At 30.9% G+C, this 17,956-nt stretch overlaps 2 protein-coding genes across 5 annotated transcripts; one reads left to right on the top strand and one right to left on the bottom strand.

Annotated features, from left to right (window-relative positions):
• The first annotated feature begins 1,545 nt into the window (after positions 1–1,545).
• LOC105801835 (calcineurin B-like protein 4) lies at positions 1,546–8,755 on the top strand. 4 transcript variants are annotated; one of them, XM_052624353.1, is made up of 10 exons: positions 1,549–1,711; positions 4,094–4,311; positions 5,966–6,114; positions 6,638–6,720; positions 6,817–6,876; positions 7,041–7,149; positions 7,564–7,616; positions 7,703–7,783; positions 7,870–7,982; positions 8,388–8,755. In XM_052624353.1, exons 3-10 carry the CDS (start codon positions 6,036–6,038, stop codon positions 8,470–8,472), a joined length of 663 nt encoding a protein of 220 aa, XP_052480313.1. In that variant the 5' UTR covers positions 1,549–1,711; positions 4,094–4,311; positions 5,966–6,035; the 3' UTR covers positions 8,473–8,755. The 4 variants fall into 4 exon arrangements, with proteins under 4 accessions (XP_012488600.1, XP_052480313.1, XP_052480314.1 ...); XM_052624354.1 differs by having other exon boundaries at positions 4,094–4,306; XM_012633146.2 differs by lacking the exon at positions 4,094–4,311 and having other exon boundaries at positions 1,546–1,711.
• A 1,863-nt stretch (positions 8,756–10,618) lies between these two features.
• LOC105801831 (probable pectinesterase/pectinesterase inhibitor 34) lies at positions 10,619–13,912 on the bottom strand. Its single transcript, XM_012633137.2, has 3 exons — positions 12,792–13,912; positions 12,179–12,315; positions 10,619–11,408 (listed from the first exon to the last, which is right to left on the bottom strand). The coding sequence occupies exons 1-3, from the start codon at positions 13,775–13,777 to the stop codon at positions 10,711–10,713; spliced, it is 1,821 nt and encodes a 606-aa protein (XP_012488591.1). The 5' UTR covers positions 13,778–13,912; the 3' UTR covers positions 10,619–10,710.
• Positions 13,913–17,956: the final 4,044 nt, after the last annotated feature.

Raw genomic sequence — 17,956 nt, forward strand, 5'->3', positions numbered from 1 at the left:
TAATTTTATTATTTTACATTATTTTAGTACATTATGTTTGAAATTTATTAATTTAGTGTGTTTTTAAATAAATTTCAAAAATAACCCTTATTTCGCCCTTTATTTGTATTTTTCCGAATTTTATTACTTTCAATAAAAATATTTTTAATTTGTTATTTTATATTTTTTTGAATTTTATTGCTTTCGGTGAATATACAATTTTGTTTCTTTTTCTTTTGTATTTTATGTTTTCTTAAACATATTTTTTATCATTGTATTTTTAATGCTATTTTTGTTAAAAAAACTAATTACAACATGCTAAATAAATTTCATAAAAAATTCTAATCAACATAGAATGTACATAACATGGATTTTTTCATGCTAAATAAAATTCATAAAATATATATGCTAAATAAAATAATAAAACACATAAAATATACATAAGATAGATTTTTTACACAAATATTGCAAAAAAAATAAATTAATGCAAAAAAAAAATACCTTTACTTCTTTTCTTTCTTTCTTTTTCCTTCCCTCTTCTTCTTCTCCTTTCCTTTCCTTTTCTTTTTCTTTCTTTCTTCTCCACCCCACCAGCTGAATGGTCCCCTCATTATAAGGGGGTGGTGCCTCCTGTGGCAGTGGCACCATCAGTGCCGCCTCTGCCACTGGCACGACTGGTGCCGCCTGTGGCAGCCCCTCCATCAGGGTGTCGTCACATCCTCCAGCAGTTTTTTTTAAAACTTTTATGTTTTTTTATACTATTTTGATAAATAATTTTTTATTATATTATTTTGGTATTTTTTTTTTTGCATTATTTTTGTAAAATACCCTAGTATTAACGTATAAATGTTTTATCAAGAACGAAAATAATACGAGTACTTGAGGTGGCAAGATTAACACAACTAATTTATTTATGTTTTTTGCCGTAAAACCATTGAACTTTTCCTTCCAACAAGTCAAATGGGTTAAATTGCAATTTCATACCTTCAGTATATAAAATTAAAAAACAGTACGTAGGTCTTTTACTTTTAATACCAGCATATAAAAACACTTAAAATTTCAATCAAACTTTTTTTTTTGGTTGTGTTTTTCATTTTTTTTCTAAAACGAGTCATAGATTTTTATAATTATAATAAGTGTTAATATATTTTTATATTCTAAATTTGACAATTATATTCATTTTAGTCTTTAAAGTTAAATTTTGTAAAGATTTGAAATTCGCCATATTACTAAATTCAAGTATCAAAATAAAATATATATAATTATAGACAGCAATATAAACTTAAGTACCAAATTAAGAGGAAAAAATTACATTACCCCAAGGGTGTGCTCGGTCCGTGCCCCTCGTCTGAAATTAAGCCACCTGTTCTTCTTTCATTGAGATATTTAAACAAAAAAAATGAAAAAAAATCACGTGGCTTAATTTAGAGAAAAGATGATGCAATTTTCGGTAAGTAAAGCAAAAGGGACGAAGTTATTTTTTAAAAATAAAAAAAATCGAAATGATTAAAATGAAAGGTGAGAGAATGACAGACAACATGTCCAATTATAAATTTTGTAATTTTGTATCTATTTTGGCAAAAACGAAGGCCAAAGCAAGAAATTCTGAAATTAGAAGTAGAAAAAAAACTGGAAAAACTTCAATCTCTTCTTATATATATAGAATCGAAACGCATTAGCTAAGTGTTAGCCATATCCAGTATTGGGTTCAAGTTCGCATCAATGAAATAAGGTCAGTTATTTTCTCTGTTCCCTTTTTTCTCTCTCTCTCGAGTATTGGTTTCCACTTTATTGTTTCATGCTTCTTTTTAAAGGTTTCTGGATTTTAAATTTTCTGTTTGTTTGCTGAGAAATTATAAAAAATAAAGCTGCAGGCATCTCCATTGTTCTTTTTTTTTTTAATGTTCTTGTTTATAAATTAAAAGTTTCTAAGGATTTAAAGCTTTTATTGAATAATTTATGGTTTTTTCAGGAGGAAATCCAAAATTTCTAGGTTAAAATCTGGGAATAAAATATTTTGGTAGTTAGTAGAAATCTAGAAATCACGATTATAAATGAATTGAATACAGGATCTGTTTGGTTGCTGAGAAAAATAAAAAGGAAAAAGAAAAGTCAGAGATTTATTTTTTGAATTCTATATGACAAAATTATGAACGAAATTTTGATGAATGAAAAAATTATGAAAAAATAAAACGAAAATTTTCTTGAAATGCTTTTTTTCCGTGTTCCCATTGGTTCGCATATTAGTTTTAATGCAGTAGGTTACCATATCTATTTTTGTTAAAAACTAGTATAGCTAATGGAATAAGTTGACATTTACACTTAACTAATTTTTAATAATAAAAATAAAAAATTTTAATAAAAGAATAGTTCAACGAATTAATTTATCCAACTCTTAAATGAAATGAATAAAATATAATCTCTTTTAATACAAAATTTTAATAATATTTTTAGCATTTTAACTTGATTTTCTATTTTCTGAAACTTCAATTACTCTTTATTTAATCTCTAATTACAAGTTTTAACAAAACTTGTTAGTCAAATCTCAAAATTCAAAATTAAAATTACATGAAAAATATCACAACACAACCATTTATTATATGGGAGAAAACATCATGACAATAAAATCAAATCTATGAAAAAGTTTATTGTAGATTATTCAAGAAAGTCCAGATTAATATTCAATTGATGGATGCTAAGTTAATCGAAGCCTTATAAATACACATTATATATGTACGTGACAAAAAAAGGAAAGAAAATCAAAAGGCTATGCCAACCTTTTTGTTTAAGGGTAGGCCTGCCATGCAAACTTTTATTTACAATAATAGTGTGAGTTTAGGGGGCAGATCTGAGATGTCAAATCGTTGTCACCTTTAGCACGTGCCGGTGATTAAGATAAAAAAATATAAATTTAAAATTTTTAATATGATTAAAATAAATCGATATTAGATAAATGGTTTTGAAGGGGATGATAATTGATAAGTAAGAAATTAAAATATTTTTCTTTTATTTTTCTTCCAGAGGCGCATCAAAGTCAAAAGTAGGGTAGCGGTGTCAAGGATTAGCGTTGTATTTTTTTTAAAAATTAAAATAATTATGCGCTGGAATTGAACTGTAAGGCGGCTGCCGAAAAAGTTTATATTTAATATATATTTGATTAAAAATAATATATATTTTACCCGAGGCCCGGCCTGTTTTCTAAACGGGCCTCATTTTTTTGTCCAAACTTATATTTCGAGCCTATATTTTTACCCAAACCCTCCTATTTTTCGAGCGGGTAGTCGAGCCGAGTTGGGTAGCCCAACCCATGATCACCTCTAGTTGAATATAGAAAAAAAATTAATTGGTCAAATAGGTAGTTTTTGGAGAGAACGTGTGAAAGTGCATCCAGTTAGGTGTGTTTTCTGCACAGTTGATAGGAAAGCTCTTCCAATTAGATGAGCTTTCTGGTGACATGTCAGGGAAAGCATGTCCAGTTGGTCGTGTTTTCTTTGGAATTTTAAAAAAAACTCTCAATTGGGCACACTTTTTCGACATGTCAATAGAAAACTCGCTCAGCTAAACAAATTTTCACACTCTCGTAAAAAACGACTTATTTCCCTAAATTTTTAAAAAAACGACCTATTAAATTAATTAATAAATTTTGTTGACATATATGACCTATTTAACTCGACTATAAATTAAATAAAAAGATAATTATCTCAAAATATACATACTCGTATGATTTATAAATATAAGTTTGAGAAAATTCATAAATTTGTTTAAAAGTTATTAAAAGTTATACATACTCGATTATATTTAATTCATAAATAATTTATTTTTATTTCGCTTCTTCATTTATCTATTTCTAATTAGAAATAATGAAAAATTAGTTAAAATTAAATATTTTAAATTTATATTTAATTCAATTATATAGTAAACTTAAAGATTAAATTATTAAATTGAAAAGTTAATTATTTATCCTTGTTTAGAAAGCTTTATTAAAAACAGAAATTGATTAAATATTAAATATTATTTATCATAGGGATTAATGATTTCTTTTATTTATCAAAATGGGTGATTTTCAAAGGGATTTTTTTATTCAAGTGCTCTTATATATTTGCATATTTGGCAGGCGAAATCAGTTTCTCTTTTAAGAAAAAGGGGGCTCTAAATTTAATTCAAGTGGCTTAAACAAACTTCAATCCCATCTTCTATATATAATCGAAACGTAAGCTAAGGGTTAGCCATCTCCAAGATTTAAGAAAGCAAAAACAGATTAAAGAAGAAGAAGCTTAAGAACAAACCTCAAAAACTTTCAAGTGTTTTTCAAGCTCGCATCAATCTAGTAAGGTTAGCTGGGTTTTTTTTTTTTTGTTTACATTGCTTTCTTTTTAGCTTCTAGGTATTTGGTTTATCTTTGTTTTATATTTCGAGTCTTGGGTTGATTTTTTTTTAGATTTTTGCATTCATTTTTTTTCTCTTTCTTCAGTTTCTGGGTAGTTGGATTTTTTCTGTTTGTTTTCTGAGAAAATACGAGAAAGAACAAAAAAATGGTAGATGCAGGCAGCTTCATTAGATTTTTATCTTCTTACTTTATAATTTTCTAAGGATTTAAAGCTTTTTATCTAAGAATTTAATGTTATGTTTCGCATTAAAATCCCAATTTATAGCTTTATAAGCAATAACGATAATAAAAAGCTCAAATGACAGGCTTTAAAGAAACACCCGAGGATTTTTATGGCTCATTTTTCATATAGTTAGAAGACAATAAAAATCTAGTAATCATATAAACAAATTGAATACAGCATCTCTGTTTGGTTTCTAAGAAAAACAAAACGGAAAAAAAAAAAAGGTCAGTGAAAAATTTTCCTTTTGGGATTTTATATTCAGTAAACTGGGCCATGCTGATGTGTTTATGTCGATGGTCTCAATTGTAGTATTCGAATTTGTTTTCTGCTTGTGATTCTTATTACAAGTTCAAATCTCTTGCTTAGAAATTTCTCATTAATTTCAATGATTAGATGTTTCTTTAGCTCAGAAAATACCATAGCGTAACTCAATTTGTTCATTTGTGGCAAAAGAAAAAAAAAAGTTAGAGGCTTTACGAAAGTGGTGATGTGGATGATAAATTATCGTGGTAAAAGTATCATGAAGGTCTTTGTACTAAGAGTTGGATTACATTTTACCTATTCTATTTCAGAAAATGGGCAAATTAGTCTCAATACGTTAGATCAAAGACCAAACTGGTACTTTTGTTATTCTGGCCATTTTTATTAATAAAAATTGGTCTATAAGGTGCACATGTTACACTATGTGTAACTAATTTGCCTTTTTTTAGTAGAGGAGGTAAAATGTAATCCGTCTCCTAATAGAAGGGTCTCCAATATAATTTTACCAAATTATGGTATTAAAAGATGTTATAGCATCCTAGTTTAGATTATGTATTGAGTGTGCTCTTTATATTCAAATTGGGTTTTTTCTCCACTTACCAAGTTACCGCCGGTATCAAAGTTCAAGGTCTATTTTTGTTGTTATTGTTTTGTCATCTAGTAAACTTTTTATCAAAGTCCATTTACTATTTTAGTCAAATATTTAAAAGAAGGGATTGATTTGTTTAATCAAAAATCTTTTAGTGATGTAATCTTTTGGACTTTCCAACCAATTTTATTGGTGGGGTCTTTGAATAGGATGAAATGGTGTTTTCAAACTGGTAATTGATGTATATATTTTTTTGTTTGTTCATTGATGGTCCCATTAGATATATGCCATTTTCTTGCTATAAAATGGTTATGTTGGGCTTAAGATATCTGTATTTGATGCATGTTTAGATATGGTTTGAGATATGAAAATGTAAGGATCTTCAGTCGCACTCATGTAAATCTCGAATAATGGTGCTTGTAATTGGTGATCATAGGTGAAGTTATTTAGGTATAGGTTTACTATAAGATATGAATCTCCAAATAGTGATTGTTGATAAATATATGTAAGCTTTCGGTATTGGCAGGTGAACCTTTTGTAGCAAATGAGTGCACTGTCGACAATTTTCGGGATTGTATAAACGTTGGTTTGTTGTCATGGGCTGTGGAAGCTCGAAGAGAAGCAAACAATTACATGGTTATGAAGATCCAAGTGTTCTTGCTGCTGAAACACCTTGTGAGTAACGATTCTACTTCGTGTGGCTTGTAAATTTGTCCTTTATGTTGCTTGAGTTCTTTGTTTTTTCTTAAAATACTTGTGTCATATATCAAACACATGTTTGGACGTTGGTACAGCTGTATGACTCTTTAAATATATGAAAGAACTTAAATTTGTCGAATGTATCCGTATCAATATTTAATTTTCAACGTGGAATATGCTATCAAAATTTGCCTTTGTTTGCTTTTTTCTTTAGACACTTCCCCGAGTATGGATACAGGGAATAACTTTGAAAAAGTTGAACATATCCATGTCAAATACAGTGGCTGGCCTTGGTCCCCTCCCAAAGTGGTAGAATTGCTTTAGAGTCCCTTTAGAAACTGTAAGAATACAAATTAGTACAGTAGTAAATTTTCATTTTGGTCCCTCCAAATATTTATAATTTACTTCTTTCCCTCTAGGAAAAATTTTTGGCTTCACCTCTGGTCAGATATATACTCTGTACCTAACGCTCAAATCTGATGATAATTTCTGTTTGCAGTTACGGTTAATGAAGTAGAGTCCCTGGAGGAGCTTTATAAGAAACTAAGCAATTCGATAATTGCAGATGGACTTATTCACAAGGTACATTCATTCGACATATACGAGTTGAATCAAGGCATAAGCAAACAGTAATTAATTTCTCTGATGTTTTGTTAAATTCTATGCCTTCTTATATAGGAAGAATTCCATTTAGCCCTCTTCAAGAACAGAAATCAGAAGAATCTTTTTGCAGACAGGGTGTGTAATGTTAGCTCGACATTGCTTGTATTCTGTATCAAACTTTATTTTTGTACCAAACCGTTAACTGTTTGGGATGCCAGATCACTAGAACACGAACGTTTTCTATTTCTGCAATGTTATTGTCCCCACTTTTTCTTATATCATCACCTATAAATTTGCAGGTTTTTGATTTGTTCGATCTCAAACGTAATGGGGTCATCGAGTTCGGTGAGTTCGTTAGATCATTGGGCATCTTTCATCCCAATGCACCTGCGGCTGACAAGATCGCATGTAAGGGCAACTCTTTTGATGGCAAAAGTATCATAGAGGCCCCTGTACTACGAATAGAATTGCATTTTTCTCTGTACGTTAAATCAAAGAGCAAACTGGTCTTTTTGTTAAAAATTTAATCTATTTCTACTATAAAAAATTGGTCCTTGTACATCAAAATGAGTACACGTGGCATACCAAGTGTAATTGTTTGGTTATTCCGTCAGTTTTTAGCAGTAGAAATAGATGAAAATCTTAATTGAAAGAACTGCTTTGCTCTTTAATTTAATGTATAGGGACCAATTTGCTCATTTTATGATTAAAAGGGGGCAAACTGCAATCTGATTCCTACTACAGGTGCTTTCATAATACCCTTTTATGATTAGTTTTTTTCTTCATGAATTATGTTCTTAGTTGTGCAAATCCTTCTTGCAGTTGCATTCAAGCTTTACGACTTAAGACAAACCGGCTTTATCGAGCGTGAGGAGGTTCGTATCATAACGATAACCTACCAAGTTACTATTGTTTACACGTATATGGTCAATACTAACTAAAATATTTCATTGACTTGCAGTTGAAGGAAATGGTTTTGGCACTTTTGCATGAATCGGAACTGGTTCTTTCAGAAGAAATCGTTGAAATGATTGTCGATAAGGTGCAGATATCTCTGACCGATCAACTATCGGATATATTCGTATCCGATACCGACATTCTTAACTCTCATTTTATTTTTTTCTGCAGACATTTAGCGAAGCAGACACAAAAGGTGACGGCAAAATCGATCTAGAAGAGTGGAAAGCATTTGTATCAAAATATCCATCTCTCTTAAAGAACATGACTCTCCCATATTTGAAGTGAGTAAATCTATTTTGCTAAACTGATACCCAATGCATACCCAAACATACCCTTGTACTCGAGTAATGTACAAAGGCGGACCGTAATGGTGGCCAAGGGCCCCCTCAAAATATTGAAAACAAATTTCATTTCTTCCTTAAAAGTTTTTGAAAATTTTAATTAGGCCCTCCAAAATTTTTAAATTTCTCATTATAATTTTTGCTTCTTTTTTTTTTCCTGAAAATTTTAATTAAGCTCACAAAATTTTAAAAGTTTTAATTAGACTCTCAAATTTTATTAAATTTTTTTTCATTAAACTCTTAAATTTTTTGAGAATTCCATTAGCCCCTCCCAACTTATTTCCTAGATTCGCCGCTGGCAATGTAGCTAGTTTAATTTCAAAATGTTTGTGGTGTCTTTTGCAGGGATATCAGCATTGCATTCCCCAGCTTCGTGGATCTGCCCGAAATCGAAGATTCGGATGTTAGCGTCTCCGTCAATGGAGATTAAATATCCGATTTTGTCAAAACGTTTTGCACTAATCTGATTAAATTATGAAGCCGATGAATCCCGAGCATGAAGGACGACCAAAAGTTCATAAAAATCACAATCTGCAAATGGATCAGCAATTAAATGTTCTTCAAAATCTGGGGTTTGCACTCTTTTGTATGTACAGTGTTGTTTTATATGTTTTGGGAATGTTCATACTACTGTTGAGTATCAGAAAATATTGTGAAAAGAACAGTTCACTCTTTTTTTCTTTTGATATATTTTGTGATAAAATTTATGGTGATATGACCTCTTAGGGTGGGTTTGGATGGGCGATTGGGTGCGGTACAGTGTGTTTAGCTTACTTTTTGTCTCACGCTACAATATAGTTACAGTACCTAATTCCACCGCTACCGCTGTTTTTACACTCAAGTAAACGCATCGCCTATCCAAACTCACCCTTAGTTTATTTTCAAGTTTTATTGACTGTAATTGACACAATTTTGAATATAAATATTTGTAGGGACCAAATTGAAATTACAATAATTTTTAGGAAGGGTTAAAAATATCTAGAAGAAAAGAGTTTTAAATTAAACTGAGAAAAATTATCTAATAAATATATTTATTAAAGGTTTATATGAGAGGTTTACTTATTATAAAACTTGATTAATTTAAATTTTTATTAATAAAAATTTAAAATATGGTTAAATGAGAATTGAGTTAATATTTATTATTTAAAGAATATCATTTAGAGTTAATATTCTTAAAATTTTATTGTTTTATAAATAAATTATTTTGTATGAAATTGAACTGTAGTCGAAAAGATTAATTTTAAAAATATTTTTATACAATAATGTTAATTTTGTTACAATTTAGATTTATTTGATTCTTTTTAGAAGTATTACGATTACATTGATCTTGTTAATAATAGAGAGATTAATTCAATCCAGTTCTTATAGTTCAGGGATCTCTCAAGTACTTTAACCATTATAAAAATATAAAAGAGAAAATATTCTCATAATAATATAACTTACTTTGTAAAAAGAGTGATTCTTTAATTTGGTATTCAGTCGGCTCGTGACATTAATTTGAACAAGAGTTTTAAGTATAATATAAATTATGAATATTTGAATGGGATTAAGTCCATTGAACCAAAGAGGCTAAAAATAAATATAATGATACTTAAAGGACTAGTAAGCAATAAGCACTTATTACTCAACTCAAGTCACCGACACCGACACCGACATTGGGTTTGATTATAAACCAAGACTCCCACATGCCCAACACAGTTGCAGCCACAAGTACAGGGAAACCAATGGGACGACACATAATGTCAGAACTGAAACAAATTGGGTTAATTTCACAGAATATCCTCGAATTAGGATCCAAATTTTGAATTGAATTCAAACTTTATAAAATATTTTGATTGAGTCCTTAAAATAAATTAGTATTATATCAATTGAGTCATTTTGTCAGCTTAACCGACAATTATGAGATTATATGCTAGTCTGGATATGAAGTGGACTGTATTTAAAATACATGTATCAAATTATAAACTCGTGTGTACTTAGATCTGAGGTATTAAAAAGTTTAATGATATTGTTTTCTTTCTTTAATAAGTCAATTCCAAGCTGTCTACGTAATAAGTACACACATATTTACAATTTAATCAAAAATACTTTAAACATTGTTATCTAAATTGGCATTTAACATTTGAATTAATAGATAAGTAGACCGAATGACTTGATTTGATACAATGAGCGGTGGTGGGAGGGGGACAAGCAAGGGCCTTGATCTCTTTAAATTAGAAAATTGTTTTTTTAATTACCTTTTAGGATGTATAAAATTATAAATTGGTAAAGACAAAATTATACTTTGATCCTCTAAAATGATGAGATTTTAATTTAGTCCTTTAAAAATTATAAAGATTTGACTTATACAATGGTGTGATTACATTTCCCTATATACAACATTGATACTTTGAGGATTTATATTAAAATATTTTAAAGTTTTAGAAATCAACTTAAAATCAGAACAATAATTTAAAGACGTTTAGTGGAATCAACTCAGTGAAACATAAAGGACAATTGTATATAATACAGCACATGCATGCGGGTATCGATACTTGACATTTGTATATATTTTTATTTTTATTTAGAATTTAGAATTATTAAATTGATTAAAATATATATAAAAAAATAGTTGTGGATAGATGGACCAAACTAAAATAAATACAAAATGTGAAACAACATTCAAGCTTTAAACTTGTAAACCAGCCAAGAAAGCAACTCCAGTTGATGGTAACCATGATGATCCGTAGATAAATTGTTGGACTGTAAATTTATTTGCTTCAATCTCGGAAGTAATAACCCTATATCCCGGCCACCCGATTCGTTGCCCGATCGCCGCTCCTGGCCCGTAATTCATGTATTCACCGTAATATAGTGTATCCAGGGCGAATGTGGTGTTCCACTCGAGCCATCCCTTGGGGTGTACATGATTATTCATGTATGATAACATGAACACAACCCTAGAGTACAATTTCCACGGACGCCCCAAGTACGTCTCAAAGCTACCGTTGGATGCGACGAGATCCGATGCTGGTAGAATCCGACATGCATGGATCGAGATGCCCGTATTTTGATTCGGGTCTTTTCGGTTTTGAGCAGTGATGGTGTTTTTCTGTAAGGCCATCGGTTTCCGAGCATAAATGCTACAGTTTTGGAATACCACGGCGGCGTTACCGAAAATGAAATCAACCGTCCCATAAATGTCACATTCCCGGTAGAATTGCCGGTTGGAGTGAACGTAGAGAGTGTCTTGGTATCCGATGATGTTACAACGGTAAACCACGGCATGATCTGCCCCGACACGAAGAGCCACCGCTTGGTGCTTAGCTGGTCCGGCCCAGTTCTCGAATGTCATGTCTCTTGCAATAAAACCGGCCCCGGTTGCAGCTGAAACAATCAATGAAATCCATACAAGTTGCAAACATTAGTACATGGTCATTCAATGATCCTGAAAATACATAATAAATTTTTTTAAAGAAGTTTTAAACATATCCATATTGGAGATAGGGAAATGTCATTAGAGCTGATTATTTGACAATAACACATGCACAACCAATAATGGTAGATAACACCGTGACCCACTTTCAATAATGTCACTATTTTAGCTACAAATTGTACCCATAAACATAACATTTCCAATCATTTCAGCACTTTCCTATTGAAAAAAACATTGTATGTATTTATTACATTTTTGGCACCTTGCAAGTTAATTTTCATCAATTCAACTTGTAATTATATATATTACAATTTTTATGTATTATGGATCCATTAAAAGTTCATTTTCATCCCAATTTGACTTTAAAAAATAAAACAACATTTTTGTCCAAAAATTTCAAATATCACACCTTAAAAATTGAAAATTTTGAAAAAAAAAATAGAGAGGATAAGGTGCAAATCTCTAGTGCTTTTGTCCCTCTAGAATAACTTCCCATGTGCATGGTTTAAAAGGTTTTTTGGTCCCATTTTTCTTTTTTGAATGAGGATTTAAAGAAAAATACTAAAAATAAAAGGTAAATTTTTTAGATTTTATAAATGAATTAAAAGCGTGACAAATGTTTTATAAATATAAAAAATATTAAATTAATAAATAAATACCTAAATTTGTTGATAAAATTCAATAATTTTTTATAAATAAGAAAAAGGTAAAAGGAATTTACCAAAGGCAGCCGTGTGGAAAGTGGTGATGTTGTCAAAAATACTTTTTCCACCTGAAATTATTGTTTTACCCTTCCCGTCCCCTATGAACATCAAGTTTATTTTCTTTCTCCCCACCTTCAAATCTTTCTCTTCGTACCTGTCAATAAAATCCATTACTCAATTTACTGATTTATCCTTACACCAAACTTCTAATTAAACTTATTATTATAAAAGTGTTTTTTTTATATATTTTAATACAAACTTAATAAAAACAAAAATTAAACTTATCACACAATGCATTTTAAATAATTTAATCTAATATAAAATATACTTAATAATACATTAAATATTAATTTTAAAATAATATGGTGAAATTTTTATAGAAAACACATATTTATTAGAAAATTATATAAAATCTAAAGTTCTAATTTAAATGTTAAAACTGAAATTTTTAAAAATATGTTAATTTTATATTTAAAAATGGAAAAAACCATTATAATAATACAATTTAATTTTATCAAAACATAAAATTTTCATTTTTCAATTTAATTAACGCCAACTTTTAAAATTAAATTCGCTTTTAAACTTTAAAAGGCCGAAATGGTATTATATTCCTTATAACCATAAATTTACCTTCCTGCCCTCACGTAAATGATGATCCGCCGAGTACTATTCTCCGGCGCCTTTTTAATTGCCTCGCTGATCGTCTTAACGGTACCGTTTTTCGAGACGATTATATCAGCCTGGATCGCCGACACGGGGGTGTTCAACAGTACCCTCTCCTTCCTCCCTAGCCACTTCGGGAATTTGTCCTCGTCGACATTTTCTCCCGATAAATCGTCACCCGACGCCAGCAACCTCCTGTTCTGCACCGGCACTCCACCGAAATCGTCTCCGCCGCTCGCAGCGAAAATCGACAAGCAATTACTCACGAGCTCCGCCAAGTCGTTCAGTTTCGCCGCCACTTGGTCCTTCACCGTCCCGCTCACTCCCTCGAACCCCTCCGTACACGTGTCGTGGTTCGTCAAGGCCGCGCTCAGCCAAGTCATCACGTCTTGGGACGAGCTGCCTTTATAACCGCCGTCTTGCGAAGGCACGACGGAGGAGAGAGAACGGGAGAGTGCGTCGACGGAATCTTCTAGAAGCTCGAGGCAGTCATCGAACGCTGACCGTACTCGTGGATCCATTTGAACGTAGGAGATCGACGCTGTCGTATAAAGAGCTTGACTAAAGTGCCGTAACGTCATATTGAACGAAATGTGGACAAGGTCTTGCTCACTAGCAGCGAGTGAGCCAGGGAACTCGAGGAGTGAGTTAACACAGAGACTCGGGAACCGAGCTTTACTACACGTCTTGGATATAGCTCGAGTGGGTTTCCGGTGGACCAATACGCCTCCTCCACCGCCGCCGCCAACACGGTCGGCAGCTCCTTCACGGAGCACGATTGCAAGCCCAGCACAAACAGCTGACACAACGATCATACCCAAAGCAATAACCGAAACGATAACAAGCCTGTTCTTCTTGTTGTCAGGTCTGGGTTCTTCTCCTTCTTCTTCACGTTGTTGCCGGTGATCACCGGAACTTTCAAATTCCGGTCGTCGGAGTAAGTCGTATCCCATTGATCTTTTCTTTTTTTCAATTTGGGTCAGTAATGAGAGGAAGATAAAAGCTATAAATACTACTACAACTACTTACATGATCATATATGAATGTTCATAAACAATGAGTAAAGTGTGTGGGGTTATATAAGAAGAAAAAATGGTGGAAAATTAGAGAGAAGAAGGTCGGTGTTGAAGGCTTATGTGGGCAACCATGAGCTGTCCTCTACTTTCAGCACTTTTTGGTTTTTGCCCATTGAAATTAGACTCCCATTGAAAAAAGTACGGATAAATTTAACTTGAGGTAATAAATTATTAGTAAATTTATATTTTGACTATCGTACTTTAAAAAGTTACAAAATAGTTGCTAAATAATTCGAAAGTTTTTATTTAAATTATCGAACTATTCAAAAGTTTTTAAAGTCACAAAGTTGTTAAGTTTTTTAAAAGAATTAAGTTTGGCTAATAAGCGCCAAACGACGATTCAACAATTTGTACAGTGGATTAGAATCAATATGCTTCAACGAATACAAGAACATATCTTAGATTTAAGTCGATTTGATATTTAGTGTTAGAGATTGAAGATGAAGGTTATTTAGATTTTGATTTGTAAATCAGTGATGCTCAAAGCTATTTTGAGAAAAAAATAACCGTAGAAGAGAAGGAAAATGATAGCTTTCGATGCAGGCAGTGCGAATTGAAAAGGCTATACAACAATGATTTTAACAGCCTAATGATTTAAATAAAAACTTTCAAATAATTCAATAATATTTTATATTTAAAAAAAAAAGTTAAATGTTACTAACAATTCAATAATTTTGGGTGTAGTTTAGTTAGATTTCTCACTTTGTTTTACTTTTATCATCTTTTGGATTTTAAAAGTAGAAGTTAAAAATATATAAATAATGATAAGATGCATTAAGTATAAACGATTGAGATATGATTAAGGAATTAAGAAAGTTCATAGAACTTTTTGATTAAAATTTTAGTGGATTTGTGGGGTTTTCTTTTCTTTCTTTTTTCTTCTTTTTACTCTTTTAAATGGATTTTTTATTAACTTTTTTATGGTGATTGATGAGGGATTTTATAGAGTGAAGACCTTGATGTGGACTTTTTTGATGAATACCTTATATAAACTAAATTTGTTAATGAGTTGGGTTATGTGTTCAGGTTTAAATGTTGGTTCGAAATTTGAAAAGATTTAAGAAAAAAATATTAGGTCTGAAAAATAAGCTTGGGCAAAAAAATTAAGCCTATTTAAAATATGGGTTGAACTTGGGCTTAAACCTGATCCGTTTTTAAGTTTATAATACTTTATATTATGTTATTTTTATATGTTATGTAATTTATAACCCATTAAAAATAAATTTATACTCTAATGTAAACATTAAAATAATGTTAAGATGACTATATAGAAAATTTCAATACATAAAAAAATAAAAATATTAATATTAAAATAAAATAAATATTTTTAAAAAATATTTAAAATATAATATGGGCGGGCCTAAAATAAATATGGATTAATCTTTTGTAAATATGAGCGAGTTTGGACAAAATTTTAAGTCAATATTTCAGGGCGGGTTAGGCTTGGGCGAGTATAAATTATGTTAATATCATGTTTAGACCCAACCCGACCTATAAACACCTCTAGGTCAGAGATTATAACAGTCCGTTTTCAGTGAAATCGAAACAGTGATTTTGGGACCACAAATTCGAGGTCGAAAGAAAATTTATTTTAATATTATTTTATGGTCTATGGTATGATAGAAATGTTGTATAAAAATATCGTTAAGAAATTTTACCGATTACATGTCTAATTTGTTAAAAAGGACTAAATTGAAAACGGTACAAAACTTGTTAATTATAATAGTTAAGTGATTAAATCACTTAACCAATAAATAATGGAGGACTTAAGGCATAAATATGCCTAAAGTAAATGGCTAGGCGGCATAACATAGGAAATTAATAAACTAAAACCAATAAATGGCAAAATTGTAAATTTTGCCAAATTAAAATGAAATAAAATTGGAATTAAAGATTTTCTAGACATTTCCTCATAAAATTCGGCCAAGAACAGCCATGGGAGAGAGAGGGTTTAAGGTGGTTCTTCAATTTTTGCTTGATGTGAGTGTAATTCTTACTCATTTCTTAATTTTTTTATGTTTTTGAGATTATTACAATTAGGTCCAAGTAACCTTTACTTTAGTTTTTTATTTTATTGAAAGTTACCATTGATGATTTTATATGATTTTAGTTATTAGATGATGAATTTGAGATGTTGTTGTGTACTTAGAAGTATTTTGTTAAAGAATTTTGATGAAATCATGATTTAGGGATTAAATTGAAAAGATGTTGAATTCATGGAAAATTCTGAAATTTTATGGAATTAATGGGCTGCTGTTGATATATATAAATTTTCTAGGCTTGGAATAAGGATTAAATTGTATGAATTTCATTTTTCGAGCCTAGGGATAAAATTGTAATTAATTAAAATATAAGGGTAAAATGGTAATTTTTCCAAAGATGTGTATTGGTTGAATTGAATATTAATTGTAAAAAATTGATGTTAAATTCATTCATATAGATCTAGATAGACCAAATACGGAGTTAGATCGAGGAAAATAAAAAAGTCAGATTAGTAGATTTTGCGTACACGAACACTTGTTGAGGTAAGTTCGTATAATTAAATTGTATGTTTAAATGTTAAATTGAATTGTATGTATGTGATTGTATTCTTGTTCTATATATAAAAGTAAACACATATCCGACGATGATCGACAAGCATTAAGTCCCATTTGAATAAATGAAATTCAATGGATACAGGGTTCCCGTATTGGTTGTGGTCCTGCATGTGTTGCGGACACACCACAGCTTGAAAGAGTGTCCTGTTATTAGCTCTCATGAGCTTCTCGTTAAATGGTTCTTGTTAGCTTCCCCTTAATAGCTCTTCGGAGCATCCCGATTGGTTGTGATACTGCATGTGTTGTGGACACACCGCAGCTCTTATGAGAGTCTTGATATATGGCTCTTCGGAGCGTCCCGATATTGGCGCGCTTGAATTTCCCAATTATGGCTCGAAAGAGCTTCCTATTTACATGTTTGCATAAGCATTCATGTATATGAATTGACGGATTATAGTTTTGTACACCTTGTGTGTACTACCCGTGTATCCATCGACATTTTAAATGATTCAACGAGCAAAATCCTAACATGAGAAAATATATAAATTCGAAATGAATCATTATCCGTATATACACGAAATAAATGGAAAATTGATATTTGATGAGCTCATACATGTTTTTTTTTATATTCATATGAAATAAACGACTTACATGTTTGATGAAGTATGTGTTTAGGCTATTAGCCAAATTGCTTTGGATGTATTTTGTATGCTTACATTAGATGTAAAAGAGTGGTAAGTTAATTTCCCATTATATGAACTTACTAAGCTTAAAAGCTTACTCTGTTTTATTTTTCTTGTTTTATAGTAATTCGGAGGCTCGAATTGGTTGGAAGCTGGTCGAAGCATCATTACACTATCCTTCGGCTCATTTCGGTATAAATATTAAATTACTTTTGATTATAATGGCATGTATAGACTAAATTTGGCCAATCATGGCATGTATATATGTATGTGTTTGGTTGAAAACTAGCCATTGGTATGGCTTGTAAATGGTATGTTTTGATATGTAAAAATGACCTTAATATGTTTGATGTGTATTTGAAATGGATGAATGTAGAAAATCATATAGACATGTTAGTGATTGGTTTGTGATGGTATAAATGGTAAAATATGCCAATATGTATGTATGGTTATTTTAGTAAATTGGATTGTTAAACATATGTATTGATAATTGGTATGTCATGCATATGACTTAGTTTTGACTTGATTTGAATGTTTTGTATTGGCTTGTGAACGTGTTAAAGTGTTAATGTAGGTGGAAGACAAATTGGGTGAGAAATGTGACCTTAGAAATGACCTAATTTCATCCACACGGGCGTGTGTTTCAGTCGTGTGTGACACACGGTCTATCCCACGGGCGTGTCCCCTGTACCTTGGAAAATTTTTGAAATTTTCTGAAAAATTTTCCGAGTTTTTGGTTTGGTCTTGATTTAATCATAATGTGTATTTTGGGCCTCGAGGGATAATATAAGGGACGATATGAGTGATTATGATTGTTTTCTGATATGAATGTAAAA

Source organism: Gossypium raimondii, chromosome 11, assembly GCF_025698545.1.
Source record: "Gossypium raimondii isolate GPD5lz chromosome 11, ASM2569854v1, whole genome shotgun sequence".
Taxonomy (NCBI): Eukaryota; Viridiplantae; Streptophyta; class Magnoliopsida; order Malvales; family Malvaceae; genus Gossypium; species Gossypium raimondii.

Coding starts and splice junctions, on each gene's coding strand:
- LOC105801835 (XM_012633146.2), top strand. CDS start 6,036: ATGGGCTGTGGAAGCTCGAAGAGAAGCAAACAATTACATGGTTATGAA. Junction 6,877..7,040: donor AGAATCTTTTTGCAGACAGG/GTGTGTAATGTT, acceptor ATAAATTTGCAG/GTTTTTGATTTGTTCGATCT. Junction 7,150..7,563: donor TGCGGCTGACAAGATCGCAT/GTAAGGGCAACT, acceptor TCCTTCTTGCAG/TTGCATTCAAGCTTTACGAC.
- LOC105801831 (XM_012633137.2), bottom strand. CDS start 13,777: ATGGGATACGACTTACTCCGACGACCGGAATTTGAAAGTTCCGGTGAT. Junction 12,316..12,791: donor ATTTACGTGAGGGCAGGAAG/GTAAATTTATGG, acceptor TTTTATTGACAG/GTACGAAGAGAAAGATTTGA. Junction 11,409..12,178: donor TTTCCACACGGCTGCCTTTG/GTAAATTCCTTT, acceptor TGATTGTTTCAG/CTGCAACCGGGGCCGGTTTT.